This window comes from Astyanax mexicanus, chromosome 22, assembly GCF_023375975.1.
Source record: "Astyanax mexicanus isolate ESR-SI-001 chromosome 22, AstMex3_surface, whole genome shotgun sequence".
In the NCBI taxonomy this organism is placed as follows: domain Eukaryota; kingdom Metazoa; phylum Chordata; class Actinopteri; order Characiformes; family Acestrorhamphidae; genus Astyanax; species Astyanax mexicanus.
In genome coordinates, this window is record NC_064429.1 from 16,753,721 (window position 1) to 16,779,310 (window position 25,590).

A 25,590-nucleotide genomic window follows, 5' to 3' on the forward strand; every position below is an offset into this window, starting at 1 on the left:
TTGGATTCCATCATAGCAGTGTACGTGTTATTAATGTGCTAACTTCAGGTTATTGATAGACTGATGGCATCTTGAGTATATCCAGAATTTCTGACGTCTGTGCGGTTTCTCTGGGGATGCCTGACTGTATCCGCAGAGATCAATTTTGGAAAGTGTCCGGCATGCAGTGATCAACACAGCATTTTCTCCCAATTTATTGAAATATGTTTTCATGCGATTGTTTTTGTCCAGAGAAGAGTGAAAAACAAAAAAAAACTTCTATCATCTCATTACTGACTAAGCCTGTTTGGCCAAATGGAGAATCAGGCCCAGCAAAACATAGGCATTCTCCAGTGATTAGTAATCCTGGAGGCTGGGCTAGTTGGCCTCATGTCGCTCTCTGCTCAGATTTCCAGGATTTGAGATCATCTGTGCAGCTTTGCAGTGAAGGCCTAAAGTAGATTTGAGAGAGATTTCTGCAAAAACACACACAAAAAAACGCAGAAATTGAGTTTGATGTTTTGCTTTTCTATAGATGAATAGTGTTGATAGATATATCATTTAAGGTATATTTGACCATTGACTGAGCAGCTCATTCTATCTTCTCTTATTAATTTCTGTATTGTGGTCTGTAATGGTACATATACATATACAGTAAGCTAAATGAAACTAAATAGATTTATTTGAAGAATCTGTAAAACCTGGAAATTTAAATGCTATTTTTCTAGTCATGGAAAGTCCTGGAAACTTATACAGTTGTTAGAAATGGATACACAGGTCACTATTAATTATACAAATTGATAATAATTGACGAATAGAAATAAAATAGAAGGCTCAACTGAGTCTAGCTTTAGATGTACACGATTTAAACATGATGATAAAAGTTAAGCACATGTTTATCACTGATAAATGGTTCTTTTCACACTTACAACCTGATTGGCTAGAGAACCATTTTGAAACTATTGTAACTAACTCTCCAAGGATTTGGATACCAATAGATTTTATATTTGAACAGCACAAGAAATTTGCATTTGTATCCATATGTATAAAACCAATTTATTCTGAGGTTCAAAAATAATTTAATATTTTCATGTCATTTAAAATTTTAAAAAGAGGAGAACAGTGAGAGATAAAGTATGAAGAGTAATAAAACAATTGTATAAGTCATTCTTTCTACACGCAGCAGCTAGAGCACAAGGAAGTGGGGACAAACAAGACAACAGTTACTCTAGCAAAACTCCTGAACAACTATAGTTCAGCCAACAGCTTACAGTTCAAGCTTTGTAGGTGGCTTGTAAACTTCTAAAATGATCAAATTTAACCTAGTATCGGATACGATCTCTTTGTGGCGGTTTGGTATAAATACACGTAACGTTCCACTCGTACCAGGCAGTAAATATATCCTCATCTAATACCAGTCTGTTATCACTATCAATACCTATTCAGTCTTTTCCTCATGCAGCGAGAACAGCTTAATTCTTTCCTCCACATCTACCCTGGTGTACACATTAGACATGCGAAATGAGCTCAGCATCCCATCTGATACAGAGGTGAGAGACCTATAGATAACACGGCGGTAACTGCAGCATCTCCAGCACGCTCGGCCCAGAATAAGGCCATGTTTACTTCCTTCCTCTAATGATGGGTTTGTTTATCATACGTCATACTTAATCAGTTCTTTTTATACTCTCCCACCACTCGAGACTGAAGCCTCATCTCCAGCGCCGATGATTCCAAGCACCATATATTTGGGTTAATATTGTCTTTTTGCCGGTTGTGTATGGAGATTTGCATAGTTTGTCCTCCGTCTGATTTATACGGATGATGGCCGAGGCGACTGTGGGCTCACGCGGGCCTTTTTATATGATAATGTCAGCCTGGAGCTTCTAATAGAGCAGAAGAGGAGGGAACAGGCGCGCATAATTTTCCCATAACGGCCGACATAGTTCTTCCCCTCGCTGCACTCTGTGTGACAGTCTTCTCATTGAGCCAGATATGGCTTAGCATGAGCAATGCAAAGTCTCTATTAGGTGTTCTGTGGGGTGGGGGCAGTGAGGAATGAATGGAGACCATGTATTTATTTAGGCTGATGGTAAATGGTGGGCTTGCTGTTTTTTGTGCCTTGCAGATCCTTAAGCAGTCCTGCATAGAAGTCTTGACAGTGGAGCCGTCCAGCGTCTGTGTGAATCGTGAGCAGTTCCATTGGTCCTATTTGTTAATGTGCATGCGTTTGTGTGTGTGCTCGAGTGTCAGTGTGTATGAGTGTGTCTGTAAGTGTGTGTGTGTGCGTGCACAAGACCGTTTTGTTGGGTCGGCGCCCAGGCATGGCTCTCATTATGTCCTCATCTGGTTTACATACCGCAGAGTCCTTTGACATGGTCCTAAGAGGGAACGGGTTCACGCTGGGGAGAGCCAAAGAGGGAGTCCTCTGCAGCTTCACGGTGGACGGTATGAAATACAGTAAGTACAGTCATGCAAATCATGCAAGCATTTACATTAGAGGTGACTTGATACTGCTGACTTCAATACAGAATCATAATACTCATACTTGATCTCATACTTGAGTAACCATTTGCATAAGGGATATCAGACTATATAAATAACACATTTTTATCATTTAATGACCCTTTAGCTACACTGACATTTCAGAAGTCATTTGACAGAAACTAAAATTATATGCCATGACATTTGCCAATGCCACATGAAGGCTAAAAAAATGCAGCACTGACCTGCATACTGCATACTGTGCTTTCCACTGTGGGTGGTAATGCCTTCTATGACATATTACCTGTACACCTTTAAAGGAGAACTCTGGTGTGAAATGGATTTTGGTGTAGTATAACATGATAAAAAGTACTTTCCTTTGATGAATAGCACACCACCGTGCTCCCACAGCGTTCCCAGATCCAAAACATCCTTGTCCAAACACCCTTCAAATCGCTTTTTCCAAAAGAAGCAAGTAAAGGTGCAGTAAGAAAGTTAAAACTGCTATAAGATATATACAAGGATATATAGATACAAACAATACATATATTCGCTACATATGTGTTTACATATGTATATACCTTTGCATAACTGTCGAAAAGATACTTATAATCCACATAGCATGCATATGTGTTCATTATATGATGCTGACTTATATGTGTACAACATACAGTAATATATAGGGCTGGGCCTAATAGCGTTTTTGAGCTCTGAATATTCGACACTGATTTGTAGCGAATATTCAAATATTCGTTTAAAAAAATGAATTAAAGTACGGAAAAAAATGCAATTTGCGGCCCCCTTAATCCACTGCAAAATTTTCCACGGACCCCCGGCCCCCCCCCAAAAAAAAAAAAAAAAAGATTTCCCACTTAAACACCCAAAATACCTACTCAACGAGCGAATATCCGAATACCCGAATATCCGAATATCCCTAGAAATATACATGCAGAATTATTTTGTTAACAGTAAAGTGTTAAACAAAGCAGAATATGTTTTATTCTTTAGATTCTTCTAAGCAGCACATTTATCTTTGAGGACAGATCTGCACACTCTTGGTATTTTAATCTCAGAGTCTTCATGAGGGAGAGTCATCTGGAATAGTTTTTTCAGCATCTTGAAGGAATTCCTAGAGGTGTTGAACAATAATAGTTGCTGTTTTTTCTTCACATTGTGAAGTTCCAGCTCATCCCAAATCACCTCAAATCATCATCTCAGTTCATCAGGTTTAAGTCAGGGGGTTGTGGACGACTAATACTTTTTTACTGTTTATTATGTAATTCTATATTTGTGCCTTAATTGATTTCTTGTCTTTATTATTAATCTACAATGTAGAGAATAAATTAAGTAAATAAATAAATAAAAACATGGAATACAGTGTGTCCAAATGTTTGACTGATACTGAGAATCATTTGTAAAAATTTGAGAAGAACTTTGTTTTCTAACTTTGCTTTTGTGCTGTAATAAGCTTTATCATTTTTAATTGGCCTGAAATTATATTTATACAATATACTGTATACTAAATGTTTGGTCCATTATTGGAAGAAGTGGGGGCTTTGGTCCTTTCTGAAAGACCAAATTAAATGGCCTCTTAGGGCACATCTTGATAAGTCTTGCATTAAAACACTAACTAGCTTCCTTTGCTGATGCATGTGTGAAAATGCATTATGATGATACTTACAATTTGAGTGTTATGAAAATCAAAACCACATTCCTACTAAACAGAGCCGCATCACTCAGTCTCTCACTCATGACACCGTTCTGCTTTTATCAGTGTCGCGTTATTATTAGATCAGAGAGAAGATCCTCATATGGAATGCATGTGTCTCTTCCTAATTTTTCTAAATGAAACCAAACAGGAAGTACTTTTCACTCCGTTTTAGAAACCTTGTCTAGTGACTGTTAAACAGTTCAGCTTTTAACTCTTTAATGGTTATGGAAAAAGCTTACGCTGGCCTTCTGGTTTCTGAGCTGCACTGCACATGTCAGCAGTCGTGGTGAGCTCCGGCACAGTGACAAATGCTGGAATATTGTACATCCTGGAGTCTTATTCTCCAGCTAGTATGAAGGCGTCTCATGAACGTGTTCTGCTTTATTTTCCAGATCAGAAGCCAACCACAGTGAGAAATAACTACGTGCTGTGTCCTGCACCGGTGCTGCAATATGTGGGACAGTGAGTATTCAAAAGGGACCAGAATAAATAATGCTTGTGTGTGTGTGTGTGTGTGTGCGTGTGTGTGTGTGTGTGTGTGTGTGAGAGAGAGGAGGGAAATAAGCATTAGTCATTAAGCTGCTCTGTGTTTTTGTTTGCCATGAAGGAAGCATTCCTAACAGCTGAGGTCAACAGGAGTCTGAAAGTCAAATGAAGCGTTTATGTCAGTCGTTCTGCTACACTTAGTCCATCACTATATTATTAAAGTGCCCAGACAAGATGCTGATTCAGTATTTCTTATTTAGGCTTTTTAATATTCAATTTTTAATTGAAAATTCTCCAGCTCAATGTACAACATGCTTTCTGTTTATGAGCTTAGTGAATGGAAAAAGTAAATTTCTTTCTGATCTGAAACCAAACTCTGTACCTCTAGCCAGTTCTTATTTATCTCTCTGTCTAGCTTATAAGACATTAACTACAGTACTTTCTTTAATTCGAGAAATTCTGGTTTATTTTTTCAAACATCTGCTTAAAACACTGAAACAACACTAAAAAATTTAAAAAAAAAAAATCTAATATGCTACAGGGTCTGTAAAAAGAGTCAATTATGACAGGAATTAAGGCTCCAATTTTTAATTTGCTTCATTGCATGCACTGTATATATACACAGTGCCAGTCAAAAGATTAGTTACCTTAAATTCAGTGTTTTTAATTCTTTAAAATATCATGCAGTGTAGATTAATAGTAAATTTATCCAAACTATGAAGAAAAACACATGGAAAACAAACCAGAATATGTTTTATATTTTACATATAAATACATTTACATGACAGTTTTGCATCATGGCTGGATTTTCTCGATCAGCTTTATGAGGTAGAGTCACCTGGAATGGTTTCCAGTTAACAGCTGTGCTGAACTTGTTTCTTTTCTTCTAATGTGTTTAAGAGACTCAGTTGTAAAGTTGTGAAGAGGTAGAGTTAATGGTATACAGTGAATAGAGCTATTCGAGTAATGTTCTAATCCATATAATGGCAAGAACTACTGAACTAGGTATTTTTATTAAAACATTATGATGAAACTGGCTCTTATCAGGATGATCCCAGGTAAGGAAGAGCAAGAGATTCCTCTGTTGCACAGAATATGCTCATCGGAGTTACCAGCCTCAGAAACAACAAGTTAACAGCTCCGCAACAATGACCCAAATGAAACTTGGTTGGCACTCGTGTAGTCTTGGAGTGACTTAGAGTTGCAGCAGGTCAAGTGATGAGCCCCCTTTTTGTCTTGGTGGAGATGATCAAAATATTCATATATGGGGGAAGCACTAAGTTTAGAGCCTAGACAAATGGTTTGTTGCTGTGCATCATATGTCGAACAAGTCAATGCTGTCCCACATACTATACCATGGCCAGCTGCACCATCACAAGGCCTATTCCTTAATAAAAAGGTGTGGGATGCTGTTGTATATGCTACCAAACACTCCTCTCCTACTGCAGAAGCTGCTAGAACTGCATGGGATTGATTATTGTAGGACACCATTAGGAACCTCTACAACTTTATGACACAGCATCTGGCATGTTTGGCATGTTACACATGTAGCTTAATAGGTATTGCCCGTATCAGTCTAAATTTTTAGCATTTGTTTATACTGGTAACCTTTATCTTTCTTCTGAATAGCATTGCAATCCACTGCCTTCTGGGTTCAACTATTTTTTTTTATAGTGAATGTGTTCACCTTTTCATCTGTGTCTTCAGTCTACAATTGTTTTTGAATTCAGGTGTTCTCTAATTAAATTGATTTTAACTTCTGAATGCCACAGTATTTCTGCTGACTAATACTGTAGCCCTCTATGCTCCTACACTGGGTGCAGTAACAGTGTGCTGATGAGTATGAGTCCCCCATTCTTATCACTGAACAACAGTCTCTGTGAGCTTATGCTAAGACTTGTGCAGTGTGTTATAACAGCAGAACCCCTGTAGGTGAACGCTATTTAAAAGGCGTGCTTAATTAACTTTTGGCTGCCGACTATGACCCATTAAGTAGTTAGCTGCTATGAGCAGCGAGTAAACACATCTGGTGGAGGGCTCTAAAAGGATGTGCGACAGATGCAGCGATTCCCATTTCTACGCTTCCATTTAAATAATTCACCATGCCCTGACAATTGGCATCACATACCACCTGCATCTTGTCTGCGAGCGGGAAGGATCTTTCTCTCTCTCTTTCCATCTGCCTACTGTGCCTGAGGAAGCCCACCACATTCGATTAGAGCAGTAAGTATGGGAGGCCAGTCTAGAGATGAAAGTGATGTATGCAGTAGCACTCTTTTGTGCCAGCAGCAAAATACCATCTTGTTTTAATGGATTCAATTGATTAGCAGCGGTTCTTAAACTTTTTTAGTTGGAGACCCACTTTGTGGAAGGTAAGTGTCATTACGAACTAAAAATGATATACAGGAGAGATGCCACATGAGCCCCCCCCCCTCGACGCCCCATTGTGGCCCCCCAGGTTTTCCTGGTCCCTAGTTTGAAAGCAGCTAAATTAGTGACCACAGATACCATGTCTAATGGGGCTTTTCCACTGCATGGTGACCACACTAATGTACTCTACTCTGAAGGTATTTTGGTAAATGGTACCTGGTCTACCACCACAGCCCCCATCCTCGCAATGTAGCTGGTGACATTGCAGCTCTCACTGGGTTTATTTGGTGGCCACAAATCCATTCTATTTTCTGGACCTGAGAGCATTTACTTGTCACCTGGGATAGGACAAGGTGAGACAAGTGCTGATTGAAAAACACAGGTTTATTGTAAACACAGATCCCAAAGGGATTGGTGTACAATGTATAACTAGTGAACAACAGGGCAGCAATAAGTAACAACATACCAGAACGTAGTAAGCCACAAGCATGGTCGGTACATGGTGAAACAATCAGGATTAAAGGGATTAGGCAAGAGAGTAGTCAGAGAGGAAAGCAAGGTCAATAACTAAAGATCAACAGCAGAACAAGAAAGTAAACAAAGGGCAGAAAACGGATCGGTAACAATAAGGCAAAAGAGCAAGGAAAACGCGTTGTAACAGAGCTTGTAAACTCTGGGAACAGAGGAAACAGAGGACTATTTATACTAACAAAAACAGGTGTGGGAAATGAGCAGTCAGAAGGTGGGCGACGCTGAACGCTGCAGAGTCATGTGTTCAGCTAAGTCATTGTAGTTCATGGGCTGAGAATGCTGAGAAATTGAGTCTTTAGGAGAACCGTAGTCCTGAATGTACTATTGCTCCGCAAGTTCAGTACTTTTGATTAAGTGTAAAAGTTGTTTTTGAGCCCAGGAGCAGGTCAGAGCACCGATATCTGATCCTCCTGAAATGTATGGTTTGGGGTTTGCTTTAAGCTGACTCTAATGTGGTCCACTGCAGGTATCTGCTCCTGTCTGCTCCCTGTGCAATGTGTGGGGTTGCATGATTAGTTCTTTTTGTAACATGACTATTTTAACTTATTGTGTTACATCCCATTCCGTCGGTGTTTGCCTAATAAAACTTGTGCAGGACTGGAGTGAGGTTTCTGTGATAAGCTCAGCCTTGTGGGTACTGACAACATGGTAATAAATGCTTGTCTTTTACTGGCCTGCATGGATAAATATCTTATCATACAAGAATGGATCGTTGTTTGGAGGAGTTCCTGCACAATGAAGTGCCATGTATCCTTGCATCCATACAAGCAGAAAATTGACACATGGTCGATCTACAATCCCAGAATCAGTGCAGACTTATTTATTTGGGACAAGTGTATTAACACCCTTTGTCCTTAAGCCATCAATGAATGAACTCTGCAAGACATCTGTAGGCATGTTGTAGTATTTTGATCTACTTCTCATCTTTTAAGTCATGTAAGTTGCTGCCGGTTCACACACTGTCCTTCCTGGAATCACTTTGGTAGGTACTGACCACTAATTATCTGGAACATCATACAAGACCTGCCTAATGTTTGGAAGATGATCTGATCCAAATGTCTAGCCATCACAATCTGAACCTTGATCTTATCTGAGATTCTTACACTTGCTCATTTTTCCTCCAGCACATCACCTTCAAGAACTAACTGTTCACTTGCTGCCTAATATTTTATAATGTATACCGATTGACAGGTGCCGTTATACTACTTGACGAGATGTTGTGTTCTCAAAAAGCACTACAGATTCTCCAGACTCAAGCAAGTCTGGTGTCAAGCAGACTTGGCTCATCCGAGAGTTTCTATGGTCCTTTCAGTCCAGGGCGTAAGTGCTGGTTATCAAGGCCTCATCTGCAGTGACAGCTGCTACGTTGTCGACCGAGGATCCGCGGCATCTGTCGGCCTCCCCATTAGTATGGGCTGGCCCCGCCCCTCTGGGCCCTGGCCAAAGGGGCGACCAAGAGCTGAGCACTGGCAGAGGCATGTCCTCACCTGCGTTTTCACAACAACGGTGGAAGAAGAAAAATAACTGAGGGGACAGGCCTGACACCTGCTAGCAGTGCAAGCAAGCGGAGCAATGCTCATCAATAATCGATCCGATCGCTTACGCAGGTGCCGGCTGCCATTCCATTTCCATCTGGAGCCATGCCCAGACAACATGGCACGCTTGCCTTCCTCACGCCGTGCTTGATAGAGGGATGCTAATTCAAGTAAAAGTGGAATATATGCCAATGTGTAAGATGTTAATCATGGTCCAAATAGAAGGTGGCGCTCACTTTCGCTCTGTTGAACGTATTACACACAACTGTGCAAAGGTTTGGAATTCCTCTAACATTTTGCAAATGTTATATTACATTAAAAAAAATAACTACGAGCCAAAAGCCTTGTAAAAAAATTAACTTAGGAAACATTATTTAAGAAATGCTAAATACACTGCCGTTTTTATTAAGTCATGGGAAAACATTATGTAAACTCAGGGGACGGCTTGGGAATGCCCACACCTGTATAAGATGTGAGGTGTTATCTTGTGAGTGAGATTTATGCAAGGCCTAGAAGAGGAAGCGAGATGGATGTGGTCATGATCATGATTGTGAGCAAATCTTTCTCTTTATATGTAACGTAAATGTGATATGTGTGGCAATGTGAACAGCAAAAACACAGATAAGATTTGAGGGATCGCAGAAACAAATAAAAATGGACAACAGCAGTGAGGGATGATTTTAGTAACAGTATAGCAAGGTAAATGACCTCATATGTTTGGGCGACTTTACTTGTAGTGTGAACGTGGCCTTCCTATATTGCATTTTATAAACTGGTTCAATTCATTATTTGTTATTTTTTTAACATTTATCCAAAACTAAACTAAAAAGTTTCTTGAAATTTGACTACATTTATTATTCTTTTTAATTGAGTTCAGGATTGTTTATGAGTGGAGATGGAACATATTATTTTAGTTAATATTTTAATTAATCTGCTGCCATAATCATCCCTGCAATATTTATAATATATTAATTCTAAAAACAGAGAGGTCTTAGGTTTTAGGGGGTACCTCGTAGGGTTTAAGCACCTAAGTGACCCACTAAGTGGCACAGACTCTGAAAGAGGATCTGACACTGACCTAAGCAACTGTGGCAAAGGGGACCGCACCACAACACAAAGAACTATTAAAAGTACTCTTCCACATGCTTGATTAAATTATTCCTTCTCAGCATAAAGGTCTCTAACCGTCTTAAACTTAAACTTTTGCTTTAACTATAGCTGTATCACTTTGTCATTGAGTGTTTTAAATCAGCCTTCTAAACTACTAACATTAAGATTTTTATAATGTCTTCCAGCCTTTCATAATGTGCTCAGAGGGCCATAACTTGTTCCCTGAGCTCGGTCAGTCTTGTTTGCTGTTGTGTTACAGATTGCAAGGGCTGGTTGACGCATAAGCAGGGTCGTAAATAATTGACATCATTCATTTTCACATATTTAAAGAGAGTTTGAAAGCCATTAGTGACACCAGCGTTGGTTAGTCCAGCTGCATCACATCACTATCACTCTACATCACTATGTGGATTCGGATGCCAAACTGAACCCAACAGTTTCTCTGGAAGTCTCTTGTGATGCTTTGAGTGGCTATTTCATCATTGAGGGTACTTTTTCACGTCCATGTTCCCGGAGCTTAAGGGACCTTTTGCCTATTCAACATCTGCCACTGTCACAGCATCTTTCAATCTTGCTGCAAAGTCTGTGTTCCACAAAAGACAGAAGACATCTGGGACTGTTCGAACATCGGTTTGAGAAGCTGTTGATGGGAATCCTCTCTGTAGAGTGTGGGAAATTTCAGCAGACTGATGCACCTGGTTCTTCTCAGAATCATCCTACTTTTTAATAGGCAAAGTGTAACTTTCTGTAAATTCCTGTAGTTTTTACAATATATAATTAAGCAATAATACATTAGAGGGAGTGCTATAACTTGTAATATTGGCACTGCTGAGTGTCGTAGATCAGCACAGCAGTGCCAATATTACACAAACCTCGAGTGTAGTATTGTGATTATACACACAGTTCCATTTTCACTGTTTATTGAAAGATGTTGAGTTAAAGAGGACGAGAAAAAAAGATCTGTTTGGTTATAAAAATGCAGCGAGTTAAAATAGTTCCATTGCTGCTCTGTTTGTAGCTGCGCTGTTTGGTTTGTAAGTGCTGCATCATTGATAGGTTACCTGTATGTGGTGGAGTAATACATGGAGAGCAGTGCATTACTGACTAATAATGCCACTTATAAAACACCTCACAGCCCGGAATTATCTGTGGTGTAATGCACTGTATAATGAACAAGTTTATGCTGTAGAATCTGTATATAGAATATTACTGTAGATAAGGGGTGGATGATGAATTCTACAGTAAATATATTTTTATTGTGAATTGAAGTACGGTAATTTGTAAATAGCATTTCTTTGTCGGCAGTTTAAACAATAATCCATCTTTGCTAATGGTAGACTTTCCATTATTTACTAATCAATTACTAGTTTTTATTACTATGCAGACAAACAAAAAACAACTTTACATCCTTTATAAATGTATATAGACACAGAAAGCTATGTAGTATGTATCTGAAACGTAAAAAGAACAGCAGTCAGTCGTTTAACAGCTTAACAGCTTTAACAGTCATATGCCAGTGGTCGGTTACCTCAGTTTGCTAATGCTAAGCGAGCAACTTTACTGTATAAATGTAACATTACTGTATAAATGTTGTGTTTCCGGCCATATCGCTAGCTAGCTAGCTAGCAAATACAACTAACTAACTCCATTAGGTAAACTGTCCACTTATTTTACTTTTGCCAGCTTATATATAGTGTGTTGCATTCAGAAATGTTTCTTTTTATCTTTTTTTTTAATGTTCAGGACAGTGTTGTTGTATCTTTGTTTAGTACCAATGTTTTAAAATGTTATTAAATAAAATTATTATATTATTATGTTACATTATTATATTATTATATTAAATTTGTGTTACTGTATATAATTATTTACTAATAATTATTTATAATTATTTATTATTTAGTCACTTTATTTGTATTTTTTTACATGTTAAAATGAATACAGTAATTGCCCTTTAAAGTAGTGTAATATTTGCTGTAATAAAAATACAGTGGCCTATTATTGTGATATTACAGTATTTTATTGGTACAGTGATTAAATGTGTGGTGTATATTCGAGTTTAGATTCTCTGCCCATGCCTGATCTAAGCTCTACGACCTTATTTTATCCATCTATAGGCAAGCTGTCAACCATGCTCCGCTCAGCTTGACGTTGGTTTTGTAACTACAGAAAAAGTACGCCTTACGCAGCTCTAAATGCACAAAACGCATGTACTAATTCTCTTAATTAACCATGGGTCTGTGCACTGCTGCGTGTCCTTGTATGTGTAATGAGCGGGGGGCTATGTGTGCTGAGAGTGCGGTGCGTCTGCGCTGCCAAGATAGGAATAAACGTCTGACAGTTAACTGTTGTCAGGGTTTAAATCAGTCAGTATCGCACCTGTATCTTGGTATTTCCATTGCCAAGATATCAATAAGCCAGAAATTTAGCTGAACACCCCTAATTTCTGGACCACTATGCCCATCAGTGTGGATTTATTCACAAGCATCTTTGCTATTTAAACAGCGCAGGTGCAAGGCATGTAAGTAGACAGTTGGCGGGGTGTAAGATAGCAAGGAGCATTGCAACATGTCTTGCACATGGTATAAGAGTGTTATTTTCACATGGGTATGATTTCTGTAAGTTTCAGCACTTGTGAAGTATGAAGTTTTGGCTCAAGGATGGAAGTTCTCATCATCATTAGAGCTTTTTTTTTATTATAAACAGATCAGGCTTCAGGGATGCTGGAGGGTTCAGTACCTATGACAACTGACTTTGTATGTTAACAGTAGTGTCAGGCATACGTCCACATAAAAGGCTGAGTGAATGATTATTTGGATCATTTAAGGTTAACATTCCCTCAAGGGCGCATCCATCAAGCTTAATAGTTCTTGGACTGTGGTTCTGTATATGCAGAAAAATAGAGAACAAATGTATGACGTCATTAAAGAAGAAAAAATTGCAAAGACACTGCCAGAAGATTCTGTCTCCAAATGTTCGATTCAACACATTTGAAGCAACCCGCCCCCACATATCCAGTGTCCACATATCCAGCTTGATTAACAACCTGCCCAGCATTTGCATGTATCGAATATGTCAGCTAAATTAGCCTCTCCTCTCATCCATTTAGTAGTAGACGCATCTAGTTAACATGCAAGAACCTGCGAGAGAGATGGATTCTCACAGAGAATCGACGGACCAGGTTACAGCCAGACTACAGACATCCAGTACAAAAACACTTCAGAGCTGCATGAAACCAAACTGGGTTGGGCATTTTTCTGCAAAATTCAGTTCAAATATATCAAGTTTCTTAATGTAGTTAAGTATTTTTTAGAGATGAGCTGCTTGCTTAGACAGTATCAATGACCAAACGCTCTTGTTTTTTCCGTAACCGCAACTCGCATGTATAGACGGTATGGCCTCTTTTTTCTAATTTCCTCATTTTTGGAGGGATCTCAGGCGTTCACTCAGTCGATTTCGTGGTCGTGGATTCTCATTAGCCCCATGGTAATTGTCTCTCGCATAATAGACATATGGAAATTACAATGCCGTTCATCATTAGCGACTTAATTGCAAGCACCTTCCGGCTTCGTCTTCTGTAAATAAGTGATAGGAATTCTTTTCCCTTCCTACCTTTTTAAGAACCATGGTCGAAAATTAGACTTGACATGTCTACCATCCAGCAACTTCTGTAGTTATCTGTGAAAGAACCATATCATCCAAAGCTTTCTTGGGGGTTCAAGCTTTTTTAACTGTTTTAAATTAATTGTTTAACCTTGTTATTTGTTCAATCTTTCCACAGAACTATGGAGGTACTCGTCAGCTTGAATGGTGGGACGTCATATATCACAAGTCCTTTCACAATCACTGCCTCAACTTGTGTGAGTGAGATTTACACTTATTCTATACCTAAATTTAACCACAGTAAAATGAGCAACCCGTACCATTTTTCCATTTATTGTGATCATTTCATGTCTTTTTTTGGACATTGTACCAATATTCTGAACTCTAAGGGGAATTTAATGAAAGGTAGATTTTTATCACATCTGTATATTTTTAAACATAGCTATTGTCCCACCCTACAAACAAAACTGTTTTTAGTCATGTTGCTCGATACCTGCTATCTGATGTCAGACATCTGAAGACTATGCTTAAGTGGCCTAGGTTTAAGTGTGTGTTTGGGGCGTCTAGTCAAAGGGGACTAATGTCTCTGTGCTCAGTAATTCCAGGTTTTTTCTTGTTCCACTGCTAGCCTATCTAAAAAGTAGCAGATAAAAAAAATGAACTAAATATTTACATTTAGTAGTTTTCTTATTTGCCATGATTTCATTAGAACGCATGATAATGGTACTCTGTGCAGAAAATCAAATGAGAGGTAGCTGAAATGTGTATTTGTGTTTTATCAGTCGGATGGTACGGTGGTCCTCATTGTGTTCCTGGTGCTGTTGCTGCTTCTGGCTCTGGCTCTCATGTGGTGGTTTTGGCCTCTCTGCTGCACTGTGGTGAGTGTTAGAGTGTTAGTTTGCACGTTGACCTTCTAAAAGTAGCACATCATCTCCTTCCTGTTTAACACACTTTTTCTTCCCTTTATTTTTTGTTTTGTATATTGGTTACAGTTTGCTTCAATCAGTGTTCTCTGTGTAAATTTCCAATGTCTGCACTCCAAGAAGCAGCTTTTACTCAATAATTTAAAAAAAAATCAACATTTATAGACCATCTAAAACAGGAAGTAATGTGAGATCAAATACAAAATATAGTCAGAAGCGGTAATCTCTGGATTCAAACACGAATTGACATAATTGTGCCTAAATTTGATCTTAATTAAAAATCATGTTTGATCTTTAAAAATGATTTCATATGCACTGATCTGTTGATGTTTGTAGAACATGCAACGAGATGTGAAAAATGCATGACATTTGTATTTGCAGTGTTGTGTGGACCTCAAACCCTTTGATGTACTTGCCATGAAAAGACTCAATACATTTACAGCATTTAGCTGACTCTCGTATCCAGTGTTACAGTGACTTACAGTGTTATTCCTATTACAGAGGTGGGCCAGTGTAGTGTTAGGAGTCTTGCCCAAGGACTCATATTGGTGTAATGCATTATAGTCAGTCACCCAGAGCAGGAATTGAACCCCAATCTGCCACAGAGTGTGATAGCTCATTGGAAGGTAGTGGAGTTATCCACAGCGCTACACCAACCCACAACCACAATACACCTATAATGGACATTTTTGGACTGTAAGAGACAAGTGACAGTGAGTTAGAATTTCTTAAAGGTGTCCATGAAGGTGTCTACGATTAAAGATAAGTAGTGTTTAAAGGTACATTCTGTAGGAACTGAGAGCGAGTGTGTGAAATGGCTACAGCAGTCCATTTTCAAATCACCACAGAGAGTAGTCTGCCCCGCCCACCCCTCCCCAGCCACGAAACTACCTCGGGTTGCCAAATTCAACAGGCTGAATCTACACAATCTACACAAAGTTTAGAGTAGTAGGAGAGGCAGAGAACTTAGAGTACGAGCGAGAGGAGAAATACAGCAATGTATTTTACACGAGGGAGCGCCGCGGTCGGCTGTGCCCCGCGTGAGGGAGCGCCACTGTCGGCTATGCCCCGCCCGAGGGAGCACTGCGGTCGGAGCGGTTGTGCCCCGCGTGAGAGATAGCTCTAGTCCCTAGTAAGCTACCCTGGTGGTGCTGATAAGTTATCTGACTAAATTAGCTTGCCAGTTAGCTTACCTGTTCGGGAGAAAAGTAGCAGCTCTGGGTCGGTCTTGTCGTCTTTTTGAATCTCCAACTTTCAAACTCACTGCCAATATTCACTCTTATATGTTATATTCCTGCTTTGGTCACTGAGCTTTTTTGAGACATGCTGAGGCTTTCTTAGGCTGTGTAGCAGCTGAGGTTTAACTGAAGCAGCTCTGCTAGCTCCTTTGCTGCAGCACCGATCGCTGTAGTGTAGTGTTACGGCTGGCAACCTCGGGGGTGGAGTTAGTGTTGGGGAACATGCAGCAGGCAGAGACAGAGGACAAAACAAACACAAAATCCAGGACGTAGTGAACACTTAAAATAGGAACGTACTGCTGAAGCCCTGCTGACAACAGCTGCCAGTGCTCACACTCAACATGTTTCCTTAATATCTGATGATACATCCTGATCATTTTATCATTTACTACTGAAAATTAATTACATATTGGTCCTTTAACCAATATATATTACAGACTAACATTCAACTTGAACAAATTAATCAAAATAACAGTGTATTTTATTAACATTTTGAACATTCAATTGTTGTTCTCATACAAATATTAATATAATAATATTTATTTCTTTTTTTTTTTTTATAATTCAAACATTAAGAGTCACCCATGAATTTTACCCTCTTAAAAGTGTCCCCCTGACCAATAGTTTCTCAAACCAGTTGTTAAACCAGCTGTATTCTAGGCTCCAGTGTGCAGAGTTCTGTGTATATATATCTGATCTGATTCTAAATGGTAAAAATATGAGTACACCTGAACTTTTCAACTTTACACAAAAGGGAGGTGGAGCAATGCAAAGCAAGCAGCCCTGCCACATCCTGATCTTCTCTTTGATCAAGTCAAACATAGTTCAAATGAGAAATTCAATCCTGTGCTGCAACAGCTCAGAGCAACAATGCACTTTCCCACACACTCAGTAAGCAACAGAAAAGTGTTGCAACTTGGTCAGTTTACAGCTTAACCCTTACAGCTTAATGTGTAACTCTGAGGTTTGTGCTACTACAGCTCTGGAAACAATTAAGAGATTACCTCATTTTCGGAATCAGTTTCTTTTTTTTATTTATTTATAGGTTTATGTTTGAATAAAATAAACATTGTTGTTTTATTCTATAAACTATAGACAATATTTCTCCCAAATTCCAAATAAAAATATTTAGAAAAAGTCATTTAGAGCATTTATTTGCAGAAAATGAGAAATGCCGGAAATAACAAACACGATGCAGAGCTTTCAGACCTCAAATAATGCAAAGAAAACAAGTTCATATTCTTAAAGTTTTAAGAGTTCAGAAATCAATATTTGGTGGAACAACCCTGAATTTTAATTACAGTTTTCATGCATCTTGGCATCATGTTCTCCTCCACCAGTCTTACACACTGCTTTTGGATAACTTTATGTTAATCACTTCTGGTGCAAGTATTCAAGCAGTTCAGCTTGGTTTGATGGCTTGTGATCATCTATCTTCCTCTTGATTATATTCCAGAGGTTTTAATTTGGTAAAATAAAATAAAAACTCATCATTTTAAAATGGTCTCTTATTTTTTCCAGTACTAAGTTGCATTCACTTATGTAGCAAAAGGCTTAAATCTGCTTTTCTAGTTTACTATATATTTTTTTTATTCTATTGTTAAAGAGTGATTAAAAACAGTTTTTAGTTTTCAGTTCACAAAATCAGGTTATGCACACGATAGTAACTTGTCATCAAATGCAAATCATAATAAAATTCTCTAAAGTCTCTTGTGCTCAGAAACACAAATGGGCGGCACCTTATTTACAGTATATGGAGCCCTGTAGATTTTATTTATTTGTGTTATATTCACATTAACCTCACATTTTTGCAGTCCCCTTGAGCTTAATTCTTAATTTTACAGTACCAGTGCTGGGAATTAACTGATATTTACCAGATTCCTGGGAATCTGTGGTATCAAGAGGATATGCTTTTAGTAGAATTTCTGTTTCAAAATGTTTGTTTTTAGTAGCTAATAGGGATAAATAATTAATATAAATACATGCACACAATCATAATGCGTGAATGTTGATTAATATGATCAGTATATTACATACAAGTGCATTTTTCTCATGCACTCAGGAAAGTTTACTCTCACTTTTCGAATGAACAAAATGCAGCAACACTTCAGAGGCTTAACCAGGGGAGCGCTGTACAGATGGCGAGCTTAGAAAAAGTCTACGCTTCTGGAAGCTGGCAAGAGGAACTAGAGCAATCAGCGTTGTGGCGGCCCCCAAAATGATATGCGCCACCTCTCTTTGAGAACCTGGCGGGAGCTCGTCCAGGATGAGATGGAAGCATATTTTGGAAAACCAACAAAGGCATTAAAATGTAAACCCCCTGCAGCATGTCTGGACGAGGCCCTGCTTGTCTTGGTAGAGGAGCTGCTGCCTCCCTCCATCAGGGACCTCCGGCAGAAGAGAAGGGCCATGTGTGCTTTGTTAATATTTAAACTCGCCCATGCCAGTTTTGCAGTAGTTAGATATATTCAGAATCACCCAGCCATCCTCCCCCCAGCCTCACCCACTTCCCCTCCTCTTTCCTGGATTCACTGCTCTGCCAAGTTGGAGGTCAGTGTGAGTGTGGGTGTTGAGTTAGACATGATTTCGGGGCTTGAGTGGACGTACAGTATGAGGCCAAATAATGTTCTAACATTTGCACTGCAGCATAATTAAATGTAAAATATAAAGCTTCGATTTTTTTCCACAGTTGTTTCCAGTCTGTATCTGTATTCAAACTACAGCCTGACTGGAAGATCTGGCAGATTTCTCAGTATAGTGAAGAAGCTGCCAGTAAAACACAGATATATAGTGTATTTTCTGGCCTAATGTAAAGAAAACCTGTTTAACTGTGCACACTGAACAAAAAATTATCATGTTAATTAATGAGAACATTCTGGTAAAATGCATTCAAATGAGATTTTGCATGAGCAGATTCTTTAAAACACACCAAAATAAACCCAAACCAAACACACATCTCAGATTTCTGATAGATGGTTTCTGATAAATGGTATAGTGTTTATAATATTAAGAACTTTGTCATGGGTTTCTGGGAATTTTTTATATTATTTTATTATTAAGTACAGATAATTCACAGTATTAATACAATTTACAGGTCTCTGAATGTTACAATTATCAAACCTCTTGATTCTGTTAACATTTAAATAATTTACGACATTTTATACATTTCAGTATGGTACAGATGTTTTAGGTAGGAATGGGTATCGTTTTAAAAGTTTCGATATTATACAATTTTTCTAAATTGTAACCAAAAAATACTAAAAAAAAAAAAAAAAAAACAATAATCGTTCTCACACAACATATATATTTTTTAACAGCCTACATGAGTAATCTCATTCTCATACTGTCACCATGAGAGCAAACAGTGAGCATGTTGGTGGCGCTTTATTAAAAACAAAAATCATTGCTTCTGCTTAAACTACAAATATGTTTCCTACAAAAATTGCTTTATGCATTTTCAAATCTCAGCATTATACTGAAAAAAATAAATTAAATTATAATAGTGGTGTCAATCACTTTTTTACAAATTCATATTCTTAATCATTTTAGTTACTTTCCTGTATTTGTGAAAGGGGGGGCAGTAATAATAGTGTAGTCGGGTTTAGGTCAGACACAGTAGAGCTTTTTTACTGTACTATAATATCTCAGGAAAGAGATAGACAGAGAGAGAGAAAGACAGAGAGAGCGAGTGAGAGAAAGATGCAAGTTATCGAGAGACAAAGCAAGTGAGAAAGAGGGAGAGACAGTGCAAGAACAAACAAGCGAGCAGCTGAGATTTAAGCACAGCCGTGTTGTGTGGACAGTTTGAATGATCACCGTGAACATGCTCACTGTGTTTCTGCACGCGCTGTGCACGCTCTTTGTTTTTTTTTTATGTTTATGCTTGTCTCATACAAAGTATCGGAACAGGCATCAATTTTTTTCGGTACTCAGTAGCACCGAGATTTTCAGTGCCTTTTTGGTATCGAATTTCAATACCCAGCTTTGCGCTGACATGATACATTTAATGCAAAACTGAATTTTACAGAACCCTTTTTAAATTTTTTTCATACATTTTGTTTCTATTTTTTACCAAAGCCTAAGTTACACAACTGAAATGTCTTTTTATGATGCTTTTGTGTTACTCAAAGAAAAAAATGGATTTCAGTTTAAATTATTTGACCCAAAAAATGATTCATGATTTCATTTCATTCCACACAGCAATTTGATTTCAGTCTGATTAACCATTTGACTAACAAGTATAAATGCATGTGGTTAAAATATTAACAGGACACAGTTTAAATACTAATTACATTAAGTACCTATGTGTAAATGGAGTCTGGAAGAAAGCTTTGTGATTGAACAGTAATCATACAGAAAATGATTAAATATAGAATAAATAAATAAAATACATTTCAGATCTGTCCTTAAGGGATTTTTGTAGTTATCATTTGTAGTGGGTGATATGGAAAAAAATACTGTATTACAATATTTAAGACATTTTCATGACACAAGATATTAATTGAAATATTTTGACATACAGACTAAATTAACCTTGTAAAGGCTCATTTCAAAAAGTGCTATCATCTTTATATTTAGAATATGTTGCACTTTATCCAATTTAACAGGACTAATTACAATCTCTATACTAAAATATCTAGTTTATCATTGTTCTAGAAGCACAGTATACAAGACAATGTTATTCTAAGAAACATATTTTGTATCACAATTACAGTATTTACTGTATCACAATTTGAAATATGATGAAATATCATTATATTGCAAACCCCTAGTTATCATCCAATGTTCATCAATGTTTCATTAAACAAATATTTAGGTCTATGCCATTAAAAAAACAAAAAAAAAAACACTAGCTTTGTTCTCTAAATAGCGCAATAAAAACATACTGTACATTTGTATTGATGTCTTTAGTTATGAAATTAGTTATGAAAAGGTTTTTTTAAGTAAAAAGTAAATAAAATCTTTAAATTAGGTGAAAGCTCCAGAAAACTGGTATTTGTAATTTTTCTCAGGTATTTGTCAAATTTGTTGGGTTCTAATACACACTACACTTACATAACCACAGCTATGTGCGTTTATTCTGCTTTGTCCCTGTTAGTGTGCCCTCCTGGATTATTGAGTTGATGTTTTCCCACAAATAGGTTAACTTCATGTTAATGTAAGTGCATTTTAATTTGCAAATATGCTACCTGCCACTTATCCGCGATCGCTTTAAGCTGGGAAACAGCTTGACACAACATGGTGTGTAGAGGGGCGAAACAGGACAGATTATAAGCTCCAATTGGACAATTATCCCAAAGCCATATGGGGATGTTGCCCCGGAGGCCTCCAATTGGTGGGTTTTCCAGCGGTGGCTTTTAGCTTCTCGGGCGAGTGTCAGATGGCTAAGTATTCAGTGGTTTGGAATTTAATTACGGCACTACTTTATCGTCCCGAACCACGTTTCTGAGGGTTTTTGTCTGTGCCACATCTGTCCGTCAGGTAGTTTGAAGACCTAACAGCCTGGCATGTCATTTGTGTAATGCCTTATTTACCCCACAATATGTCGGGGAAATATAAATCTGCCGCTTAATTACTCAATAAAAGAGCTAATCCTTTAGCCGAAGGTTCTTCCTAAAAATATGTTAATCATTGCTATGCGTGGCCCCCACCGACAGGCGTTCACGGATTTGCCAACAGTCATTTGTGAGTCAAAGAGCAATTAATTAACTCTAATTGATGATTTTCCATTATTATAATGACAACAGTGCTGTAATGGTATCAATGTGCTTTAATGTGAATGAAACAGCTGTTCAACCTATGATATGTGATAATTATGAAGCGTTTTTCCGAAAACTAATTTCCTAAATGCATAACCTGCGAGTGGTGGTCTATTCATCTTGCTTGAGTAATTGAGTAAGACCAGCTTCTTCCTTCAGAGCACTACACAAGGAAAAAGTTAAAGATGACCAGAAAAAGCTTATCTTAGCTTTAAGCAGTGCAGTTTTCAGAAAATTAGCAAAACAAATATTATTCATATAAATATAATGATTGTTAGTGTGGTAAAGTAACATTAATAATGGTCTTACTGTATGATACAGCACCAATATAGACTATAAACAGAAGATCTAACCATCTGTACTTAAGGTAATCACAAAGAAATACAGATACCTAGACTATTTGTAGACAATCTATGAGGAAATACAGTATACTAATATACAATACCATAGGTTTTAATAGCCCCTTTATATAAGTCCTTTATAACTATATATAAACCCTCTGAATATCTGTATTTGCACAACAAAGGGAGAAAGATGTTTAGACAGTTATTTGTAGGTAATCTATGAGAGGCACTAAGCTGACACCTATGTATATAGATACTAAACAGATTGTCTAAGCATCTGTGTCTAACCCACAAAGGGCTATGGATGTATCTGTAGATAATCAATGAGTGATTGTTGTACTCTACAGTGCCATAGGTCTTTATAGCCCCTGTGTAGACTACTCAGATAGTCCCTAAAATTCAAATCTATTTAAAATTACAATCTTTATGGCTAATACTATGGTGCAACTATGTAGTACATACTGTACTATTGTACATTTTGTACATTTTGTCACAGATAATGATACAATAGAGTTATCAAAATCTGATAACTGATCACCCTTCCAAAAGCACACTTCCAAAAATCAGTGCCATATATTCAGTTGGATCACATTTGTTTTCACCGGTGGAGGATATTAGATTATTCTTTCAATTTCACGATTAGTTTACTCTCCTCACTTGGACTGAGCTCTTCCCTGTGCAACTGGGTCCTAGACTTCCTGACCAACAGGCCGCAGTCTGTGAGGATTCACAACATCTCCTCCCCCTCCATAATCCTCAGCACTGGCTCCCCTCAGGGCTGTGTGCTGAGCCCCCTCCTGTTCACACTGCTCACATATGACTGCTCACCTCTCCATCCAGGCTGTCATATTGTGAAGTTTGCGGACGACACGGCAGTGGTTGGATGCATCACAAACAGAGATGAGTCCAGCTACAGGCAGGAGGTGGAACACCTGGAGGATTGGTGCAGAGAAAACAACCTCTGCATCAATGTAAAAAAGACAAAGGAGATGATTGTGGACTTCAGAAGGGGCAAGCATGCCCACCTCCCCCTGCACATTGGAGGATCTGCGGTGGAAGTGGTTGACAGCTACAGGTACTTGGGTGTGCACCTGACCAGCAACCTCACCTGGAGCAACAACACTTCCACTCTGGTCAGGAAGGCACATCAGCGGCTCTACTTCCTCAGGAGGCTGAGACGAGCTGGACTCGGGAGCGTAGTCCTCACCTCCTTCTACAGATGTGTGGTGGAGAGCGTCGTGTGCTCCAGCATCAACGTGTGGCATGGAAGCTGCTCTGCTGCAGACAGGAAAGCACTGCAGAGGGTGGTGAAGGCTGCACAGAGGATTGTTGGAGTTAGCTTCCCCAGCACCACAGACATTTACACCTCCAGGTGCAGGAAAAGGGCCACCTGCATCAGGAAGGATCCCACCCACCCAGCACACGCACTTTTTGTCCCACTCCTCTCAGGCCGGAGGCTGCGGAGCATTAAGTGCAAAACAACAAGACTCAGAAACAGCTTCATTCCGGAAGCTGTAAGACTCTTAAACTCCACTTAACAACACACTGCACTGACACCAAGGACAAATTACTGTTTACTGTTTACCAACATGGTCACTTTACTTGCACTGAGACACTTTATCTCCACTGCTCTAATTCACATTATCATGCTGCTATAGCAAAACTTGCACTCTGGACTTCATGTTGCTGAACCTTCTACTCTCTATTTATTTTTTTTATTCTTGGGATATTTATCTATCTATTTTGTATATTCTATTTCTTTTATTGTATTCTTTTTATCTATATATCTATTAATAACAGCTCTTTGGGTGAAAAACTGGATTGTGAGATCACAATTTCGTTCCACCTCATGTACCACATGTGATGCGAATGACAATAAAATCTCCTTGAATCCTTGAATCCTTGAATTAGTTATCCTCACATGAGAAAAAGGAAAACTTCCTTAATATTTTAACGTTTGAGAATAGTGTAGACATATTTATATAAATGTTTTTTACTGTGATAAAATTTGTTAATTTGTACGATATCATAGTTCCATATAGCCAATCTGAATGTCTGTACTGTAGAAACTCAGAGATGTTTTAATTATCTGTCAAAGCACTTGATTGTCAATAATGATTTAGCATTAAGGTTAAGATTTGGACAAGGGTATGAACTAGATTTAGGTTTTTGGCTCATTTGAGGGACAGGATAAATGTATAGATACTGTATGTGTAGTTGAATAGTTAAACATAAGTCTTAAAATATACTGTTTATATCTAGACGAGAAAAGTTTCCCAGGGGGTTCTGGGGTAATTTCTTTTTTTAATGAGGGGTCCTCTGTAATTTTATTCCCATCCAGAACAACCATGTACGTGTTTTACTCAGACGTCCTCTGAGAAAATGACAGGCTGATATATATGTATATATATATTTTTTTCGCTGAACTTCGTGGTCCTCCAGTAATTTTAGTCCCATCTGGATCCACATCTCTGATTTTCGTGTCCTCGCATTTAATAAAATAGCTATTTGAGCACTGCTTCGCACTGTAATTACACTTTGGGCACGCATTTTCCACAGAGATTTACATATACACAACAGTGAGTGGAAATGGAGGAGCTACTGAACTCTATGTCATGTGACCGAGAAAGCGAAAAAACTCACTGGTCCTCCTGTTTTTTCAATTGCAGTCCGGATGCAATCTCAGTTTTATCACTGAGTAGAAGTGTGAAAAGCTTATGAAACATTTTATATTCTTACTTTCAACATTTAAATAATTAAACATTTTAATTGTACAGTGCTTTTGCTTGGAATCACAGGTTTCAAGGGGTAATTTTTTGTTTCAGAGAAGGATATTATGGCTGTTATGGTTCAGAAGTGTGGTGGTAGGGTGAACCCCACCATTACTGTCTTTTTAAATTCACGTATTGCCACAGCAACACGCACAACACTGTCAGGAACAGAGCTGCAGAAGGACTTCTTTCCTGTTAATTCTGACAAGATGTGTGCATGTGTGCGTATGTGTGTGTGTGTGTGTGTGTGTGTGTGTGTGTGTGTGTGCGTGTGAGTGTGTGTGTACACACACGTGCCTCTCCCTTCCACCGGGGACGAGGCACTCCTTTTCCAGACGGGGTCTGGAGCACAGCCTGAGCCTCCCTTTCGCATATCATTGGAGCTAATTAACTCCTTAGGACTTATGATTGGGGGATTGCAGGGGAGCGCTGAACCTCATCCAATTAATTAAGAGATAAACGGGCTGCCATGCTCACCCCAAAGACTCCCCTGTCAACAAGTTGATTTTGAGCTTTTCTTTATTTTGCACCAGGGGCCCACTGTGTTGGTTTACAAGCAGAGCCCTGTAATCAACTGTGCGGGGAGGTGCCAGGCTCCAGTTGTTCAATTGTAAATCTGCTCCTCAGAGTCTGAGTGCTGAGACCAAGGAGCAGCGTTTCTGCTGCATTCTCAATCTGCTGATTAGCTGCATTATTGCTTATTGTCATTGTGATACCTTAGTGCAGAACAAATGTTATTTTTTCCCTGT

At 38.5% G+C, this 25,590-nt stretch overlaps 2 protein-coding genes across 2 annotated transcripts in view; both read left to right on the forward strand.

Moving 5' to 3' along the window:
* Window positions 1–25,590, forward strand: part of LOC125786735 (cyclin-dependent kinase 5 activator 1-like) — an 832,135-nt gene that overhangs the window by 115,026 nt on the left and 691,519 nt on the right. The window lies entirely within an intron of this gene.
* Window positions 1–25,590, forward strand: part of antxr2a (ANTXR cell adhesion molecule 2a) — a 104,480-nt gene that overhangs the window by 21,769 nt on the left and 57,121 nt on the right. The window contains exons 8-12 of the mRNA XM_022664850.2: window positions 2,108–2,168; window positions 2,344–2,439; window positions 4,567–4,636; window positions 13,985–14,063; window positions 14,589–14,684. Coding sequence (XP_022520571.2) covers window positions 2,108–2,168; window positions 2,344–2,439; window positions 4,567–4,636; window positions 13,985–14,063; window positions 14,589–14,684 — 402 coding nt within the window. The remainder of the gene's footprint in view (window positions 1–2,107; window positions 2,169–2,343; window positions 2,440–4,566; window positions 4,637–13,984; window positions 14,064–14,588; window positions 14,685–25,590) is intronic.